This window comes from Staurois parvus, unplaced genomic scaffold (assembly GCF_062004578.1).
Source record: "Staurois parvus isolate SC_StPar_1 unplaced genomic scaffold, SC_StPar_1.0 ptg000692l, whole genome shotgun sequence".
NCBI classification, from domain to species: domain Eukaryota; kingdom Metazoa; phylum Chordata; class Amphibia; order Anura; family Ranidae; genus Staurois; species Staurois parvus.
In genome coordinates, this window is record NW_028318488.1 from 325777 (window position 1) to 343327 (window position 17551).

The following is a 17551-nucleotide window of genomic DNA, read 5'->3' on the forward strand; positions in this document are numbered from 1 at the left end:
GAAAAAGTGAATTGCTGTCTGTTTTTCATCCTAAAATGGACAAACAGAACTGCGTAAAAGGACCCAAAAACAAAAATATATTACAGTTTGCCAGTCCTTTAACCACTTGCTATCCTGTGAATTTACCCCCCTTCCTGACCAGGCCTCTTTTTGCTATTCGGCGCTGCACTGTTTCAACTGGTAATTGCGCAGTCATGCAATTCTGTACCCAAATGAAATTTACGTCCTTTTTTTCACACAAATGTAGCTTTTTTTGGTGATATTTGATCACCTGTGCGCTTCTTATTTTTTATGCTATAAACAAAGACCTAAATATGGAAAAAAAAAAAATATTTTTTTACTTTCGGCTATAAAAAAAATATATAGTAAACTCAAAGTTAGACATTTAGGCCAAAATGTATTCTGCTACATGTCTTTGGTAAAAAAAAAAATCCCAATAAGTGTATATTGATTGCTTTGTGTGAAAGTTATAGCATCTACAAACAATGGTATAGATAATGGAATTTACACAGCTTTTACTTTCTGACTGCCATTTCTTTAGGTGATAAAATACTAGGACAGTACAAAGACCCCCAAATGACCCCTTTTCCGGAAAGTAGACACCCTAAGCTAATTGCTGAGAGGCATATTGAGTCCATGGAAGATTTATCTTTTTTCCTCAAGTTTTTGGAAAATGACAACATTATTTTATTTTAATTTTTTCTTTACACAAAGTTGTCACTTAAATGATATATTGCTCACACAAGCCATGGGTATATATGGAATTGCACCCCAAAATATATTCTGCTACTTCTACCAAGTATGGGGATACCACATGTGTGAGACTGTGGGAGCCTAGCCACATACAGGAGCCTGAAATCCATTGACCGCTTTGAAAGCCTGAAGGTGCGTAACTTCCTAATTTCACTTCCTCACTACCTATCACAGTTTTGTAGGCCCAGAAATGCCAGGATAGCACCAAACCCCTCCAAATGACCCCTTTTTGGAAAATAGACATTTTACCACAAGGAATTTAAAAAGAGGCATGGTGAGTATTTTGCAGCTCTCATTTTTTTCTCACAAGGTTTTGAAATATAAAAAAAAAAAAGAAAAAATGTTTTCTTCATTTTCTAAAAACTTGTGGCAACAAACGAGATCTTCAAAATACTCACCATGCTTCTTATCAAATTCCTTGGGGTGTCTGCTTTACAATAAGGGGTCATTGGGGTGGGGTGCTATCCCGGCATTTCATGGCCTCCAAAACTGTGATAGGTAGTCAGAAAGTGTAGTGAGGCAATAAAGCCCTTTAAAAGCCTGAATGTGCTTATTGGATTTTGGGGTCCTGTACTGGGCCAGACTGCCAAAAAGTCTCTCATGTGGTATCCCCATACTCAGGAGAAGTAGCAGAAATTTTTTGGGGAGTAATTCCACATATACCCATGGCATGCGTGAGCAATAAATCCTTTAAGTGACAATTCTGTGTAGTGTAAAAAAAAAAATTGTAATTTTTCAAAAAACTTGTGGTAAAAAAAGTATTCTATTGACTCAACATGCCTCCCAGCAAATAGTTTGGGGTGTCTACTTTCCAAAAAGGGGTCATTTTGGGGGCGAGGGCATTTTATGCCCAGCATTAGATGTGTATGCCACACATCACTCTCTTCTAACCACCTGAAGAGCAAGCCTTTTTTGACTCTTTCTGTTCACATGAAAAACAATCAGTATTTTTTGCTAGGAAATTACTTTGGGCGGGCGAGATTGCTGTAAAAGGGAATCAGTGAGAAACAGAGGTGTCCGTTTATCAAGTGCATGTTTGGTGTGAAGGAGGCCTTAATTTAGGTGACCGTTTATCAAACAGCGTTGAATTACCGCTGCTGAGTTCGCTGGCGTTATCAGAGGAGACTGCTCTCCACAGTACCTCACACTACACTGCATAATATTAACTCCTTCACGCCATCAGTACGCATATATGTGGCCTCTTGGTGGGTGGGCCTTGGTGCCGAGAGGCCACATATATGCGTAAACAACCCTGTGCCGAGAGCACACGTCCTGCGTGCTCCTGACATAGTTACCAGTGCCTAGCGGAAAGCTACTTGCGATTATGAGCTTTCCGATCATGTGACCGCTGTGACAGTCATTCACAGTGGTCACATGATCATAAACCTTGCCCTGCCTTCCAGCAGAAACCCCTTGAGGGGCCAGGAGATGCAGGCATTAAGGGGTCAATAAAACAAAGTTAATGTCCCCCTACACAAATTATATATTTATCTACATAAACATATACAGTATCTTACAGAAGTACACCCCTCACATTTTTGTATATATTATCTTTTCATGTGACAACACTGAAGAAATAACACTTTGCTACAATGTAAAGTAGTGAGTGTACAGCTTGTATAACAGTGTAAATTTGCTGTCCCCTCAAAATAACACAACTCACAGCCGTTAATGTCTAAACCATTGGCAACAAAAGTGAGTGCAGCCCTAAGTGAAAATGTCCAAATTGGGCCCAATTAGCCATTTTCCCTACCCGGTGTTATGTAACTCGTTAGTGTTACAAGGTCTCAGGTCTGAATGGGGAGCAGGTGTGTTAAATTTTGTTATCGCTCTCACTCTCTTACTGGTCACTGGAAGTTCAACATGGCACCTCATGGCAGAGAACTCTAAGGATCTGAAAAAAAGAATTGTTGCTCTACATAAAGATGGCCTAGGCTATAAGAAGATTGCCAAGACCCTGAAACTGAGCTGCAGCATGGTGGACAAGACCATACAGTGGTTTAACAGGACAGGTTCCACTCAGAACAGGCCTTGCTATGGTCGACCAAAGAAGTTGAGTGCACATGCTCAGCGTCAGATGCTGTCATCCCAGAAGGAAGCCTCCTGTAAGGGTGATGCACAAGAAAGCCCACAGACCGTTTGCTGAAGACAAGCAGATTAAGGACATGGATTACTGGAACCATGTCCTGTGGTCTGATGAGACCAACATAAACCTATTTGCTTTAGATGGTGTCAAATGTGTGTGGCGGAAACCAGGTGAGGAGTACAAAGACAAGTGTGTCTTGCCTACAGTTAAGCATGGTGGTGGGAGTGCCATGGTCTGGGGTTGCATGAGTGCTGCTGGCACTGGGGAGCCACAGTTCATTGAGGGAACCATGAATGTCAACATGTACTGTGATATACTGAAGCAGAGCATGATCCCTTCCCTTCGAAGACTGGTCCACAGGGCAGTATTCCAACATAACGACCTCAAACACACCTCCAAGATTACCACTGCTTTGTTAAAGAAGCTGAGGGTAAAGGTGATGGACAGGCCAAGCATCTCTCCAGACCTAAACCCTATTGAGCATCTGTGGGGCATCCTCAAAGGGAAGGTGGAGGAGCGCAAGGTCTCTAACATCCACCAGCTCTGTGATGTTGTCGTGGAGTGGAAGAGGACTCCAGTGGCAGCCTGTGAAGCTCTGGTGAACTCCATGCCGAAGAGGGTTAAGGCAGTGCTGGAAAATAATGGTGGCCGCATAAAACATCGACACTTTGGGCCCAGTTTGAACATTTTCACTTAGGGGTGTACTCCCTTTTGTTGCCAGCAGTTTAGACATTAATGGCTGTGTATTGAGTTATTTTGAGGGTACAGCAAATTTACACTGTTATACAAGCTGTACACTCACTACTTTTACTTAGCAAAGTGTAATTTCTTCAGTGTTGTCACATGAAAAGATATAATAAAATATTTACAAAAATGTAAGGGGTTTACGCCCTTCTGTGAGATACTGTATATATGCCAAAGCATAGGGGTCATCCACCCAATGGCCACCCCAGGCCCCCATGCTCCGGCATATATGCTCCTTTTTTTTTTTTTTTTTAATTGTGGATGAAAAATCTCATACAACAGCGCTGCCCACACTGACTTTTGTATATTCTGAGAGCAAGACCCTGTTGCTGTCAGAATAAACACGTCGGTGCTCCAGCTGAATGACATCCTCATTTCTCAAGCAGGCTTTTCCCCTCTTTATAATACGGGTATTTACAGGCCATTGGGGGAAGCCCTGGCGATTAGGTCGCACAGTGCCACATGCAGCAATTCCAAGATTGTACAACTGTCTAATTAGTGGCATGCTTGAATAAAAATTGTCCACGTATAAGTGGTACCCCATATGGAAAAAGGATGACACCAAGTCCCAAACTATCTTGCCACTGCTCTCCATGTAGTCTGGGCATCCGGGGGGGCTCCACGTGACTATCTTTTCCCCCGTAAATCTGAAACTTGTATGTATAGCCTGTTGCCCTCTCACAGGTCTTATACATCTTGACCCCATATCTGGCACGCTTGCTGAGGAGAAATTGTTTGAATGGAAGGCGGCCAGAAAAAATGAGTGACTCCTCAACACAGACGTTTTGCTGGGGAGTATAGAGATCTGCAAATTTTTGGTGAAGGTGATTTACAAGGGGTTGAATTTTGTGAAGCCAGTCAAATTCAGGGTCACCCCGAGGACGACAGTGTGTTGTCATTGAAATGCATAAAACACATTATACTCTATAACTGGCCATGGCAGCAGAGAACACGGGCATATGATGAATCGGGTCTGTGGACCAATACAACCGCAGTTAATTTTTTTTTTTTAGTAATGCCCATGTTGAGGGTTAGGCGCAAAAAAACTTTACATTTGGAAACCGTAATGGGTTTCCATGTGAGTGGTCTGGCAAGGTTTGAATTTGGGTTGGCAGCGATAAACTGTCGTGCATTTAAATTGCTTTAATCCCCAATCAATGCATAGGTATCTTCTGTGAAAAACGGCTCCAAAAAATCAAGGGGAGTATTTAAATTTGCTGTTTCCACCTAAATTCTGGGTTGGGCAGTGAATAGAGGGGAAGTACGGGTGCTGCAGAATTTGTGGGCTAACAGTCGGGATTTGTAAGCACATCCGGAAGGATACTAGGGGCTCTATGGACCTGTGTGCTAATTCTTGGTGGCTGCGGGACACTACTTGTTTTTGCCACCTCACCAGCTTGTACTGCACTTTTGGGACTCGCCAGCGAGCACCTGGCTGTCAGGGACTGCTTGAACCGCAACAAAAAAATTTTACCGGCAAGTGCTAACAGAGATCAGGCTTGATTCTGCGAACACTGAGGTTTCGTGTGCAATGTATCGAGTGACAGTGACCTACTGGCACTGCACTTATGGGGGGAGAAGGGGGGGGTAAGCGTAGGCGCTAAACTCAAGTGCTGGAAGGTGCCAGGGGTGATCCCGCTAACACTGTGGTTTTGGGGACACTATACTAATGTGAACGCTGGTATAATGCTGATCTTATCAAAGATTGACATGTTCAGACACTATACTAGCAATGGAGGTTTGTGATTATGTTCCTGGCAATCAAGGGGTTAAATGTGATTACTGGTGTACTGACGGGCAGTCTGACGCTATCTGTGAGGGGCGCGAAAACCGCAGCAGTGCGAATCACGTATAAGTACGTGATTTTGCACACCCATGATGTAGCAGTATTTCTACTATAGGGCGGCGCGGAAGCAGTTAACCTCCCTGGAGGTATTCCCGAGTGTAGCTCGGGGTAAAGTTTCAGCATCACATGCAGTGACCCCGAGCTACACTCGGGAATACCTTGCAGCATTGCTCCGGGATCTCTTCTTCACTTACCTTGTTTTTCGCTCCCGCGATGTCCCCTGCAATGTCCTCCGGCCGATGTCGGTATCTGTCTTCCGGGTTCCTTTCCTGTGCAACGTCAGGACCTACGGGGACGGAACTGGCGGGAAATTTTAAAAGTGACATTCACCAAATTCACTACAATCACATAGTAAAACATTACTGTATCAAAGCATGTCACATACATTTTGTCCCTAGTGCTTTGTTCTGTGCCCTGCCTGCATTTTTACCGTTCTTTCTGCCTTGAAACTAAGAAATGTCCAAAAAGTGCCCCTTTAGGTCAAAAGCGGTTTTAGACCAGCTAGAGAACAGCGATAGTAAATCAGAATCACTTGCAGAATTGAGTGATAATGATTTGTGGGGAAATTCGTCATCAGACACTGAAAACGATTTTGAGACTTTGCTCAGTGATGTGCGAACTTGGCGCTATATTTCACATTTCAGTGTTTTTGGTTTGATTACATTATTGAATTAAATGTATTATTATAATATTTTATATTGATTAAATTATAATTTCGTGTTTCAAATTTTAACATACCTGGAATGTTTACTAGACTCTTGTTCAGACAGATTTCAGTGAGTTATTCCTAAAAAATTACAGGCCTACAAAAAACTACATATTTCCATGCAAAAAATGTCTTTAAAAAAAAAAAAAAATACTAATATGTGTAAATGAATTGGTTTACGTTGGTAAATTATAGCGTTTACAAATGGTATAGATACTGTAATTTTTTTTTTGTGCTAATAATGGCAGTGATCAGCGACTTATAAGCGGAACTGCGGCAGACACTAGGGGGAACTGGCTTAGTGTTGCTGACATCCCCAAGGACACCAATACAGTGATCAGTGCTAATATAAAGCACTGACACTGTAATAATGGCACTGGGCAGGAAGGGGTTAACAATGAGGGGTGATCAAAGGTTTAACTTTGTGCTGGGAGTGTTTTACTAGGGGGCGGGGGTGTTTGTTAGAGCAGTGTGCCCTAACTGACTGGGAGGAGGACTGTTGGTTAGCAAATCAGCTCTCTTCCCCGTTGGTGATCCTCGGCAATCACTGGGCACTGGCGGGTAATCACCGGCCGGGACCCGGTGATTGACACCCGGGGCCGCGATCGGTGGTGCGGGTAGTGTGCGCGCGAGGCTCGCTCGCACCCCCTACCCGGAAATGCAAAATCACGTGTGTATATATAGGTGATTTTGCGCCATGCCGCCCTGTATTTCTGCCATATGGCGGACGGTAAGTGGTTAAATGTGGTGGTGGCGAGGCTTCCTCAGCTGTAAACCTTCCTGGTTTACTTCCTTTTAACTCTGCAGCAAACCCTTTTTAAGCGGTTAAAGAAACAGGTTTTTTTTTTTTTTTCTCTTTTTGAGATAATGGTTTTAACTAAATGCAAAAAAGCTGACTATTGGAAGCTATCCCTTTCGGTGTTAAATGGTTTTTAGCTGCCACTTTTACTGGACAGCTTGGTCTCTAAAAGAAAGTCGAATATAGCACACTAACTGGTCAGATCAAAAAGTGAAACTAAGGGGGGGGGGGGTAGTCTATTAAAGAAAACCTACGATAGCCTCATCATTTTAAGGATTGGTAAGCTTCATTGTATTATATTTTTTTTTCCCTACTTTTGGGTAAGCATGTGCTTTGATATTTTTCACTTTAAACAATTATTTGCAAGCAATGGGGCAAATTCACAAGGCATTTGATATAACATTATGTTGCATTTTACATGTTTTCAAGCATATTGTTTTATAGTTATAATTTTATTTTTTTTGCAGTGCTCGCAGTTTGCCAGAGAAAATGACCGTTTACAGTACTTTAGTGGGGTTGCTGAATGCTCGAAACTACAACTTCGGTGGGGAATTTGTAGAAGCCATGATTCGTCAGCTCAAGGAAACTATAAAATCCAATTTGTATACAGAAGCTACTTACATTGTAAGCAATCTTTCAAATGTAATGCCGTTGACATAGATCTGTAAAATATAGGCTAGTACTACACAGGCCATTATCCTACTGATACTGAACCACTTGTTGGCAGTAATCTCATTTTCCCCTTTTCTGATTTGTTCTCTCTTTCACAATCTTGCCATACAGGTACGCTTCCTGTCTGATCTTGTGAATTGCCATGTTATTGCAGCACCTTCTATGGTTGCAATGTTTGAAAACTTTGTTGGGGTCACCCAGGAAGAAGATCTACCTCAGGTAAAATTTTCCAGTCATGTTTATAATGAAAAGAGTCAGTAATCATGCGATGAGATTGATTAAAATCATCACTGGATTTTAACCTATTAAACAGATGCCAGTTTAGAGAATAGTCATGTTATTTAGAAGCGTTGTTATTCACAGTAGTTAGAGAGCAGGCTGAGAAGGCATGAGTTAGTCACATATATCAATTGGATTTGAGTTTACTCTAAACATTCAGCCATGTTCAAGAAAGTGAAGCAAGGGAAAAGAACTTCAACGTCACCCCACTGTATCCTATCTTTTAAATGTTATTGGGGAAAAGGTTTTGAGGTTTGTATATGGAATATCCCTCTTTGGGCTGCATATATTAGGTGGCAGATTGACTCTACCACAACATTAAAGGAAAACGCCACTTTCATTTAAAAACCGTAACACAGCAGATAAAATTGCTACAAAGCCATTTTGCAATTTATTTTTCTACAGGTACTTATATAGCACCATCCATTTACGCACTACATATATATTGTACATTCACATCAGTCCCTGCTTGCAATGTACAATCTAATGTCCTTAACTCACATTCATATATGCACATACTGGGCTAAATAAGACAGGAGCCAATTAACCTACCAGCATGTCATTGGGGTGTGGGAGGAAACCCACGTAGGCACAGGGAGAACATGAAAACTTTAGGCAGGTAGTGCTAACCATTCAGCTACTTTATTAAAAATTGTATTTCTATTGCAGACTGCAGCTACTGTCTAAATATTAAATGCGATATGTTATTTTGAAGGTATTCTGTACACTGGTGTACAGAATGTTCCCACAAATCAAAACATTAACAATAACATTATAAAGCCATTTATAACTCTGCCCCAAATTACATCACCAATCTTGTCTCCAAATATCACCCAAACCATACTGTCCACTCCTCGCACGATCTCCTGCTCTCTAGCTTCCTTGTCTCCTCCTCCCATGCTTGTCTCCAGGACTTCTCCAGAGCTGCCCCCATCCTCTGGAACTCTCTACCCCAATTTATCAGACTATCGCCTAGTCTGCTCACTTTTAGGCGATCTCTGAAAACCTATCTCTTCAGGGAAGCATATCCTGCCCTCAGCTAATAATGGAATCTTCTATTCCTCCTACCAGTCCATCCCCCACAGTTACTACCTTTTGTACCACTAGCCCCTCCTTCTTAGATTGTAAGCTCCAAGGAGCAGGGCTCTCCTAACCCTCTTGTATTGAAGTGTATTGTTGCTGTATCCTGTTATATTGTAAAGCGCTGAGCAAACTGTTGTCGCTATATAAATCCTGTATAATAATGTAATTTCCTACTCATTTGACTTATTTTCTTAGGATTCTTCACTAGGATACAAGTAAAATTATAGGCATCCCCTGCAATAGAAATTTCATTTTGGAGAGATACTCTACATCTGGTCTTCTAAAGGGATGCAGACAATACAGCTTTCCTCTTTAGCACAATGAGATTTGTTCAAATGGTCATAATGAAACGGACCATAACATTCAGGTATCATTGTGGAATGAACATGGTGGAGAAAAAAAAACCAGTTCAGACAGAAAAAGCGGCCTGCCTTTTATAAATGAAAAGTAAAAACCAGGCCACAGTATGAAGTAATGTTACATTGCTAAGCAATACACCATATACAGGGGTTGAAGTTGTTATTCTTCTTTGATAATGGAGCTTTCTGCATTTGGACAAGTCGTAGTTTTTTGCTTTTTTCCTTACTAGAGAGTAAACTAAAATAAACAGCATGAGATAAATGTTGTGTACCAGCCATAAAAATGTGTCCAGTTTCTTATATACTGTGGCTTTCAATCATCTCTTAGATTGTAAGCTCCAAGGAGCGGGGCCCTCCTAACCCTCTTGTATTGAACTGTATTGTCACCCATTATATTGTAAACTGTTGGTGCTATATAAATCCTGTATAATAATAATTTCCCAGGCTAGGTTCACACCTACTGTATGCAGTTTGCTTTAGATCTGTTTCTGCAGTACTTTTTTGCAGTGCGTTTTTGCACATGCGTTTGTGTTTTGCGGAGGTCTTTTTGCCAACTTGTTTCTGGACAGATTAAAATGCATAAAAGACCCAATACATGCATTTCTGATGCGTCTCCATTGAAGTCTATTGAACCAAAATGCAATGTTTTGCGTTTAAAAAAAAAAAAAAAAAAAAGTCCCTGACCCTTTCCAAAAAATGCATCGGGTGAAAACGCGCAGATGTGAATGTGTACCATAGGAAATCATGTTAAATGGACTGTAGTACAAAATGCACCGCAAGTTCCTTAGGTGTGAACCTAGACTAAAGGTGGTAATCGTAGCTTCTTTTCTGTTTTTAGGTCCGTTCTGACTGGTATGTGTTTGCTGTCCTCTCCTCCTTACCCTGGGTTGGAAAAGAGCTTTATGAGAAGAAGGATGTTGAGATGGACCGCATTTTGTCACAGATTGAAAGTTACCTCAAGTATGTATAGGCAGATTTTGGCACTTCATGAATGCAACAAAGCATGCCTGCACCTTCCTACCTACTGGAAATTCCTTTTGGCTAGTAAACCTTTCATATTAATGGGCCAGTAGGAATGTATTTAGGTGGGTCTTCTCTGTGGTGCTAGGAAATTCCTAAAAATGCACTTTCCCTTAGGGTAAGTGTGCTTCATGTGCTCTGTTAACGTAATTGAGCGAATGCTATACTCCTCCATCCAAATTGCTCATGCAGACCTATTGTGCTGAGGAGGTAAGGTGGTATGCCTGAAAAGGTCTTTTAGATTTTGCAGCACGCTGGCAGCACTGTCAAACTCTGCTTATTTGGCCCATGTTGACATACTTCGACACCAAACCACTACTATAACAGTACAAAGGCTATGAAAATGGTGTTTAATGTCTGTATGATCATGTTTTTGACCGCACTTGGACTTTAAGGCTAGATTCACAGCTAAGCGGTTATGTGTGATATGTTTGTGCATGCACAGAAGCCCGTTCGTTTGAATGGGCTGCTGTACCTGTTTCCGGCAGGAAATTTATTATTTTTTAAATGCGGCAACATTGGAAACTGCATGGTGCTTTTGCACCAAGCATTTCTGTGTGAGAGAGAACAACACTGTGTTTTTCAGTGCATGAGGGTACCATTAAGAGTTAGGACTCTTACATACAGGAGTTTTTTACAGCTCTGAAATGAGATGCCTTGTTGTCTATGGGACATTGCACACAGCTAAGTAAAGATAATACAGCTTTGAATACAGAGCCATAAAACAAAGTTAGAAATTTTTACATTTGAGTGCAGTAATTTCACTCTCATATTCGTTTACTCATCTTAAGCATGTTTAGATGATTCTAAATTACAACACTGGCAATGAACACGACTGTACTCTATATGCTTGCACACTTTTACACACCTATTAATCGAGCACTTTCTGTCAATAAGTTCCTGAGTAAACATCAGTAAATTAGGACACCAGTGTGCAAGGGGCCGTAATGGGACCTCTGCACGGTTTCTTAAAAGCACCACATTTTTTGTGCAGCTACATGAGTGTACAGGAACATGTTCAATTTACACACATTCCTGCACAGATGTGAACCTAGCCTAATAGAGTAGGAATTGCTGACTTTTAGAATTGCTACATCTAGAATTACATATCTCCCTTTTTTTTTTTTTTTAGCAATTCTACCAGTATTGACTGGTATAATCATTAAAAACTGCATGTTACATTAGTTATTCTGTAGTCTAATTTACAGTACATAATACATGCTCTTTTATCTTTTTATATATTTTTTAGACCACGTCAAAAAATTCACGTGTCTATGTTACAAATATGGTCTGCAGATAAACCTCACCCACAGGAGGAGGTATGGGGATTTCTATGTTTATTTTACTGAGACTTGCATTGGATTAAAGGTGAACTCCAAGCAGATGTAAAAAACACATTAATGCAGCTCTATATTCATTAATATACACTGCTCAAAAAAATTAAAGGAACACTTTGAAAACACATAAGATCTCAATGGGGAAAAATATCATGCTGGATACCTATACTGATACTGATATGGACTGGGTAACGTGTTAGAAACGTAAGGATGTCCCATCGTTTTATGGAAATTAAAATTATAAACCTACAAAGGACTGACACCCCAAAAATCAAAGTGAAAAAATGATGCAGCAGGCTAGTCCATTTTGCTGAAATTTCATTGCAGCAACTCAAAATGGTACTCAGTAGTTTGTATGCCCCCCCACGTGCTTGTATGCATGCCTGACAACGTCGGGGCATGCTCCTAATGAGATGACGGATGGTGTCCTGGGGTATTTCCTCCCAGATCTGGACCAGGGCATCACTTAACTCCTGGACAGTCTGAGGTGCAACCTGGCAGCGTTTGATGGACCTAAACATGATATCCCAGAGGTGTTCTATTGGATTTAGGTCAGGCGAGCGTGGGGGCCATTCAATGGTATCAATTCCTTCATGCTGCAGGAACTGCCTACATACTCTCGCCACATGAGGCCGGGCATTGTCGTGCACCGGGAGGAACCCAGTGCACCTGTGTAGGGTCTGCCAATGGGTCCAAGGATGTCATCCCGATACCTAATGGCAGTCAGGGTGCCAATGTCTAGCCTGTAGAGGCCTGTGCGTCCCTCCTATGGATATGCCTCCCCAGACCACCACCAAAACGGTCATGCTGAACTATGTAACAGGCAGCATAATGTTCTCCACGGCTTCTCCAGACCCTTTCACGTCTGTCACGTGCTCAGGGTGAATTTACTCTCATCTGTAAAAAGCACACGGCTGTAGTGGCGGACCCGCCAATTCTGGTGTCCAATGGAAAATGCCAATAGAGCTCTGTGGAGCCAGGCAGTGAGTACAGGGCCCAGTAGAGGACGTCTGACCCTCAGGCCACCCTCTTGAAGTCTGTTTCTGATTGTTTGGTCAGAGGCATTCACACCAGTGGCCTGCTGGAGGTAATTTTGTAGGGCTCTGGCAGTGCTCATCCTGTTCTTCCTTGAACAAAGGAGCGGATACAAGTTCTGCTGATGTGTTAAAAACCTTCTACGGCCCTGTACAGCTCTCCTAGTGTAACTGCCTGTCTCCTGGAATCTCCTCCATGCTCTTGAGACTCTGCTGGGAGACACAGCATTGCCTTCTTGCAATGGCACGTATTGATGTGCCGTCCTGGAGGATTTGGACTGCCTGTGCAACCTCTATAGGGTCCAGGTATCACCTCATGCTATCACTAGTGAAACTGACCCTAGCTAAATGCAAAACTAGTGAAAAACAGTCAGAAAAGATGAGCAGGGAAAAAAATGTCAGTGGACTCCACCTGTAAAACCATTCCTGGTTTTGGGGTCATATCATTGTTGCTCATCTAGTTCCCTTGTCGTTAATTTGATTAACAACCCCCTCTGCTACTTACAGTGCCTTGAAAAAGTATTCATACCCCTTTAAATTTTCCACATTTTGTCATGTTACAACCAAAAACATAAATGTATTTTGTTGGGATTTTATTTGATAGACCAACACAAAGTGGCACATAATTGTGAAGTGGAAGGAAAATGATATATGGTTTTCAAATTTTTTTACAAATATCTGAGAAGTGTGGCGTGAATTTGTATTCTACCCCCTTTACTCTGCTACCCCTAACTAAAATCTAGTAGAACCAATTGCCTTCAGAAGTCATCTAATTAGTAAATAGAGTCCACCTGTGTGTAACTTCATCTCAGTATAAATATAGCTATTCTGTGAAGCCCTCAGAGGTTTCTTAGAGAACATTATTGCACAAACAGCATTATGAAGGCCAAGGAACACACCAGACAGGTCAGGCATAAACTTGTGGAGAAGTTTAAAGCAGCGTTAGGTTATAAAAAAAAAATATCCTAAGCTTTGAGCATCTCACGGAGCACTGTTCAATCCATCATTCGAAAATGGGAGAGTATGGCACAACTGCAAACCTACCAAGACATGGCCGACCGCCTAAACTGACAGGCCGTCCAAGGAGACCATTAATCAGAGAAGCAGCCAAGAGGCCGTGGTAACTCTGGAGGAGCTGCAGAGATCCACAGCTCAGGTAGGAGAATCTGTCCAGAGGACAACTTTTAGTCATGCAATCCACAAATCTGGTCTTTTTGGAAGAATGGCAAGAAGAAAGCCATTGTTGAAAGAGAGCTATAACAAGTCCTGTTTGTAGTTTGCGAGAAGCCATGTGGAGGACACAGAAAACATGTGGAAGAAGGTGCTCTGGTCAGATGAGACCAAAATTTAACTTTTTTGGCCTAAAAGCAAAATACTATGTGTGGCAGAAAACGAACAATGGATATCACCCTGAACACACCATCCCCACTGTGAAACGTGGTGGCAACATCATGTTTTGGGGATGCTTTTCTTCAGCAGGGATAGGTAAGCTGGTCAGAGTTGATGAGAAAATGGATGGAGCCAAATACAGGGCAATCTTAGAAGAAAACCTGTTAGTCTGCAAAAGACTTGAGACTGGGGCGAAGGTTCACCTTCCAGCAGGACAATGACCCTAAACATACAGCCAGAGCTACAATGGAGTGGTTTACATCAAAGCATATTCATGTGTTAGAATGGACCAGTCAAAATCCAGACCTAAATCCAATTGAGAATCTGTGGCAAGACTTGAAAATTGCTGTTCAGACGCTCTCCATCCAATCTGACAGAGCTTGAGCTATTGTGCATAGAAGTATGGGCAAAAATTTCCCTCTCCTTAGATGTGCAAAGCTGGTAGAGATAGACCCAAAAAGACTTGCAGCTGTAATTGCAGCGAAAGGTGGATCAACAAAGTATTGATTCAGGGGGGCTGAATACAAATGCACGCCACACTTTTCACATTTATTTTAAAAACTTTTGAAAACCATTTATCATTTTCTTTCCACTACACAATTATGTGCCTCTTTATGTTGGTCTATCACATACATTCCCAGTAAAATGAGTAACTTACCAGATTAATATCCCAGGAGTTTAATTGATTTGATGCTATGCTCAAAGTGTTTCTTTTTAATTTTTTTTTTTGAGCAGTGTATAATTGAAAGTATTATTTTAAAATGTAAGCAGTGTAAGTACTTGAATGTGCCTTAGTATTAGTATCTTATAGTCTACTTTACAGCAGATCTCAAAGAGCAGGAGGGAGAAGCATCACAAGAAATGAATGTAGTGTGTTGCAGAACAAGAAGCCATGTTGATGAGAGAGCAGAGAGATATCATTTTTGCTTCTTCTCCTTTCACTGTCTAGTCACAGGCTGGGGGAGGGAACAGAACCTGTAAGTGTTGCTGATCTGCAGCAGAAAAAAATCAGGTCCCCTGCTAGCCTGGGATGTGATGTATAGCAGAGTTGTGTAAATCTCAGGATTGAATAGATGGAAATACAAATCATTTTGGCTGGTAAAACAACTCTTTCTGTATTTCATCTTTGTATGTAGCGGTTTGCCAGGAGTTCAGCTTTAAGTAGATAACTTGTGCTCTTCCTGAGACATTTGCAGACTTAAAGCTGTTTGTTTTTTTGCTCTAGTACTTGGATTGCCTGTGGGCACAGGTTCAAAAGCTGAAGAAGGATCGCTGGCAAGAGAGGCACATCCTACGTCCATACCTTGCTTTTGACAGCATACTTTGTGAAGCCCTGCAACATAACCTCCCTCCGTTCACACCCCCACCTCACACAGAGGATTCAGTCTATCCAATACCCAGGGTTATTTTCAGGATGTTTGATTACACAGATGCACCAGAGGTACATACTTTGCTTTGGCTTTCAGAACTAATCCTTTTGCATGTTTTTAGATTTGTTTCCTGCTTACATTTACAGTACGAGTAATAAAATGGAGGGCTTTTCAAGAGTATATAGTTATGAGGTTGAAGGATATTTATTATTTCCTGCTTTAGGGTCCAGTGATGCCTGGAACTCATTCTGTTGAGCGATTTGTTATAGAAGAAAACCTGCACTGTATTGTTAAGTCACACTGGAAAGAGCGGAAAAATTGGTAAAGTAAACATTATTTTTGTGCTTTAATCAATCGCTGGATAAAAGGCAGCTTACTCTTACTTTTTCTAGACTTCCAGTGGCAGAAATGTACAAAATGTAAAAATGACAAAATACAAATATGTTTATACCTTCCTAGTTCCCATATTTGAAGCTGCACTACACTAGGGTGTATGTTTTTTGTGTGTCTTTTTTTTTTTTTTTTTTGTTTCAATTAAAAAAATTGTGAAGCAACCTTCCCCAAATGGTACCTGCTCATTTTAATGGCCATACGGATTTTAGAACCTCAAGGTTTTTTTTATTGCAGTCTGTGTCCTGCTGTTACATATGGGTTGATTTACTAAAACTGGAGAGTGCAAAATCTGGTGCAGCTGTGCATGGTAGCCAATCAGCTTATAACTTTAGCTTTGACAACAAAACCTTAATGCTGATCAGTTTCAATGCAGAGCTGCATCAAATTTTGCACTCTCCAGTATTAGTAAGCAGGCAGACTTTTTACTGCAGAAAGACTTGCAATGTCTCTTCTGTAATAAAGTACACCTATCTGCCTGCTTACAGTAATCTCTGGAATGTAAACTGAGCTGCTCATGCTCAGCTTAAAGCAGCCAGCCCAATCCCTGTGTGCCAGAGTGATGCTTCGGCCAATGAAGACAGCTGAAAACTGGCACACAAGAGAACATGCCAGTGAAGGACTGTGCGAAAGGTGAGTAATAACCCTTTAGTTCCGCTTTAAGAAAGATGAATTTCAGGCAGGAGTGCAATATTTACGTCAATTGTTCTCCCAAGGTACTCTTAAAACATTTCAGGATATACAGAACACTTACCAAATCCTTACCCGCAGATTTTATCAATCCTTACAACTGCAGGATGCCCTAACAGCTCAAGCTAAAACACAATCACTGCTGTTTATGGAGACACCACTAATAGAAATCTTCGCTAATACCACAGTGAGGAAGGGACTTATCTCACAACTTTACCCAACTTTTCATTAATCCTATGTCTGATCTTCCTACCCCTGGCAAGAAAGGTTGGGAGGGAGATGTGGGCAGTGCCCTCTTAACAGCATCATGGGCTTCTAGGCAAAGTAATGCGCTAGGGCCCCTAACAGCCTGTATCGGGCATCTCCATCACAGCGCCCCATACATCATGTTTCCCCATCACAGTACCCCCATCCATCATACATCAGATTCCCCCATCAGTGTCCATATTCATCAGGTGTCCTCATCTCAGTGTCCCCATGCATCAGGTGTCCCATCACAATGTCCCTATTCATCAGAGTTATGGCCCCTGCTTCTCCCTTGTACTCACAGATCACAAATTCTGTTCCCGTTTGCAAAGAAGGTGACTTCTCCTCCTTATCCTGCGCTGCAACTGAGATGTGTTCTCAGTCTGTGTCAGCTCTCTTACCCCCTGCAGTGTCCCCATCCATCAGCCGTTCCCATCCCTGTGCCCCCTTACCTCAGCTTTTCCCATCCCTGTGCTCCCTTGCATCAGAGTTATCCCCTTCTCCCTTGTACTTCCAGATCACAAATGCACTTGCAAAGAAGGCAGCTTCCTATACTGCCTGAGACTGAGGTGAGTTCTCGGTGTCAGTGCCAGCTCTCTTTCTTCCCCTGCTGGAGGGAGAAAAAAGCTTAATCCTTTCTCCAACAGAAGCCATCTGCTGCTCCTTCTGAAAGGAGTGACATTGCAGTTACTCCTGTCAAAGAGGGGCAGCACCAGTGTGCAAATCAGCAGTGCACCCCCCCAACACA

At 41.8% G+C, this 17551-nt stretch overlaps 1 protein-coding gene across 1 annotated transcript in view; it reads left to right on the top strand.

Moving 5' to 3' along the window:
* The window catches only part of NCBP1 (nuclear cap binding protein subunit 1), a 59441-nt gene that overhangs the window by 12990 nt on the left and 28900 nt on the right, over nt 1–17551 (top strand). Inside the window, exons 4-9 of the mRNA XM_089652750.1 lie at nt 7402–7558; nt 7718–7825; nt 10166–10287; nt 11597–11666; nt 15333–15548; nt 15701–15798. Coding sequence (XP_089508876.1) covers nt 7402–7558; nt 7718–7825; nt 10166–10287; nt 11597–11666; nt 15333–15548; nt 15701–15798 — 771 coding nt within the window. The remainder of the gene's footprint in view (nt 1–7401; nt 7559–7717; nt 7826–10165; nt 10288–11596; nt 11667–15332; nt 15549–15700; nt 15799–17551) is intronic.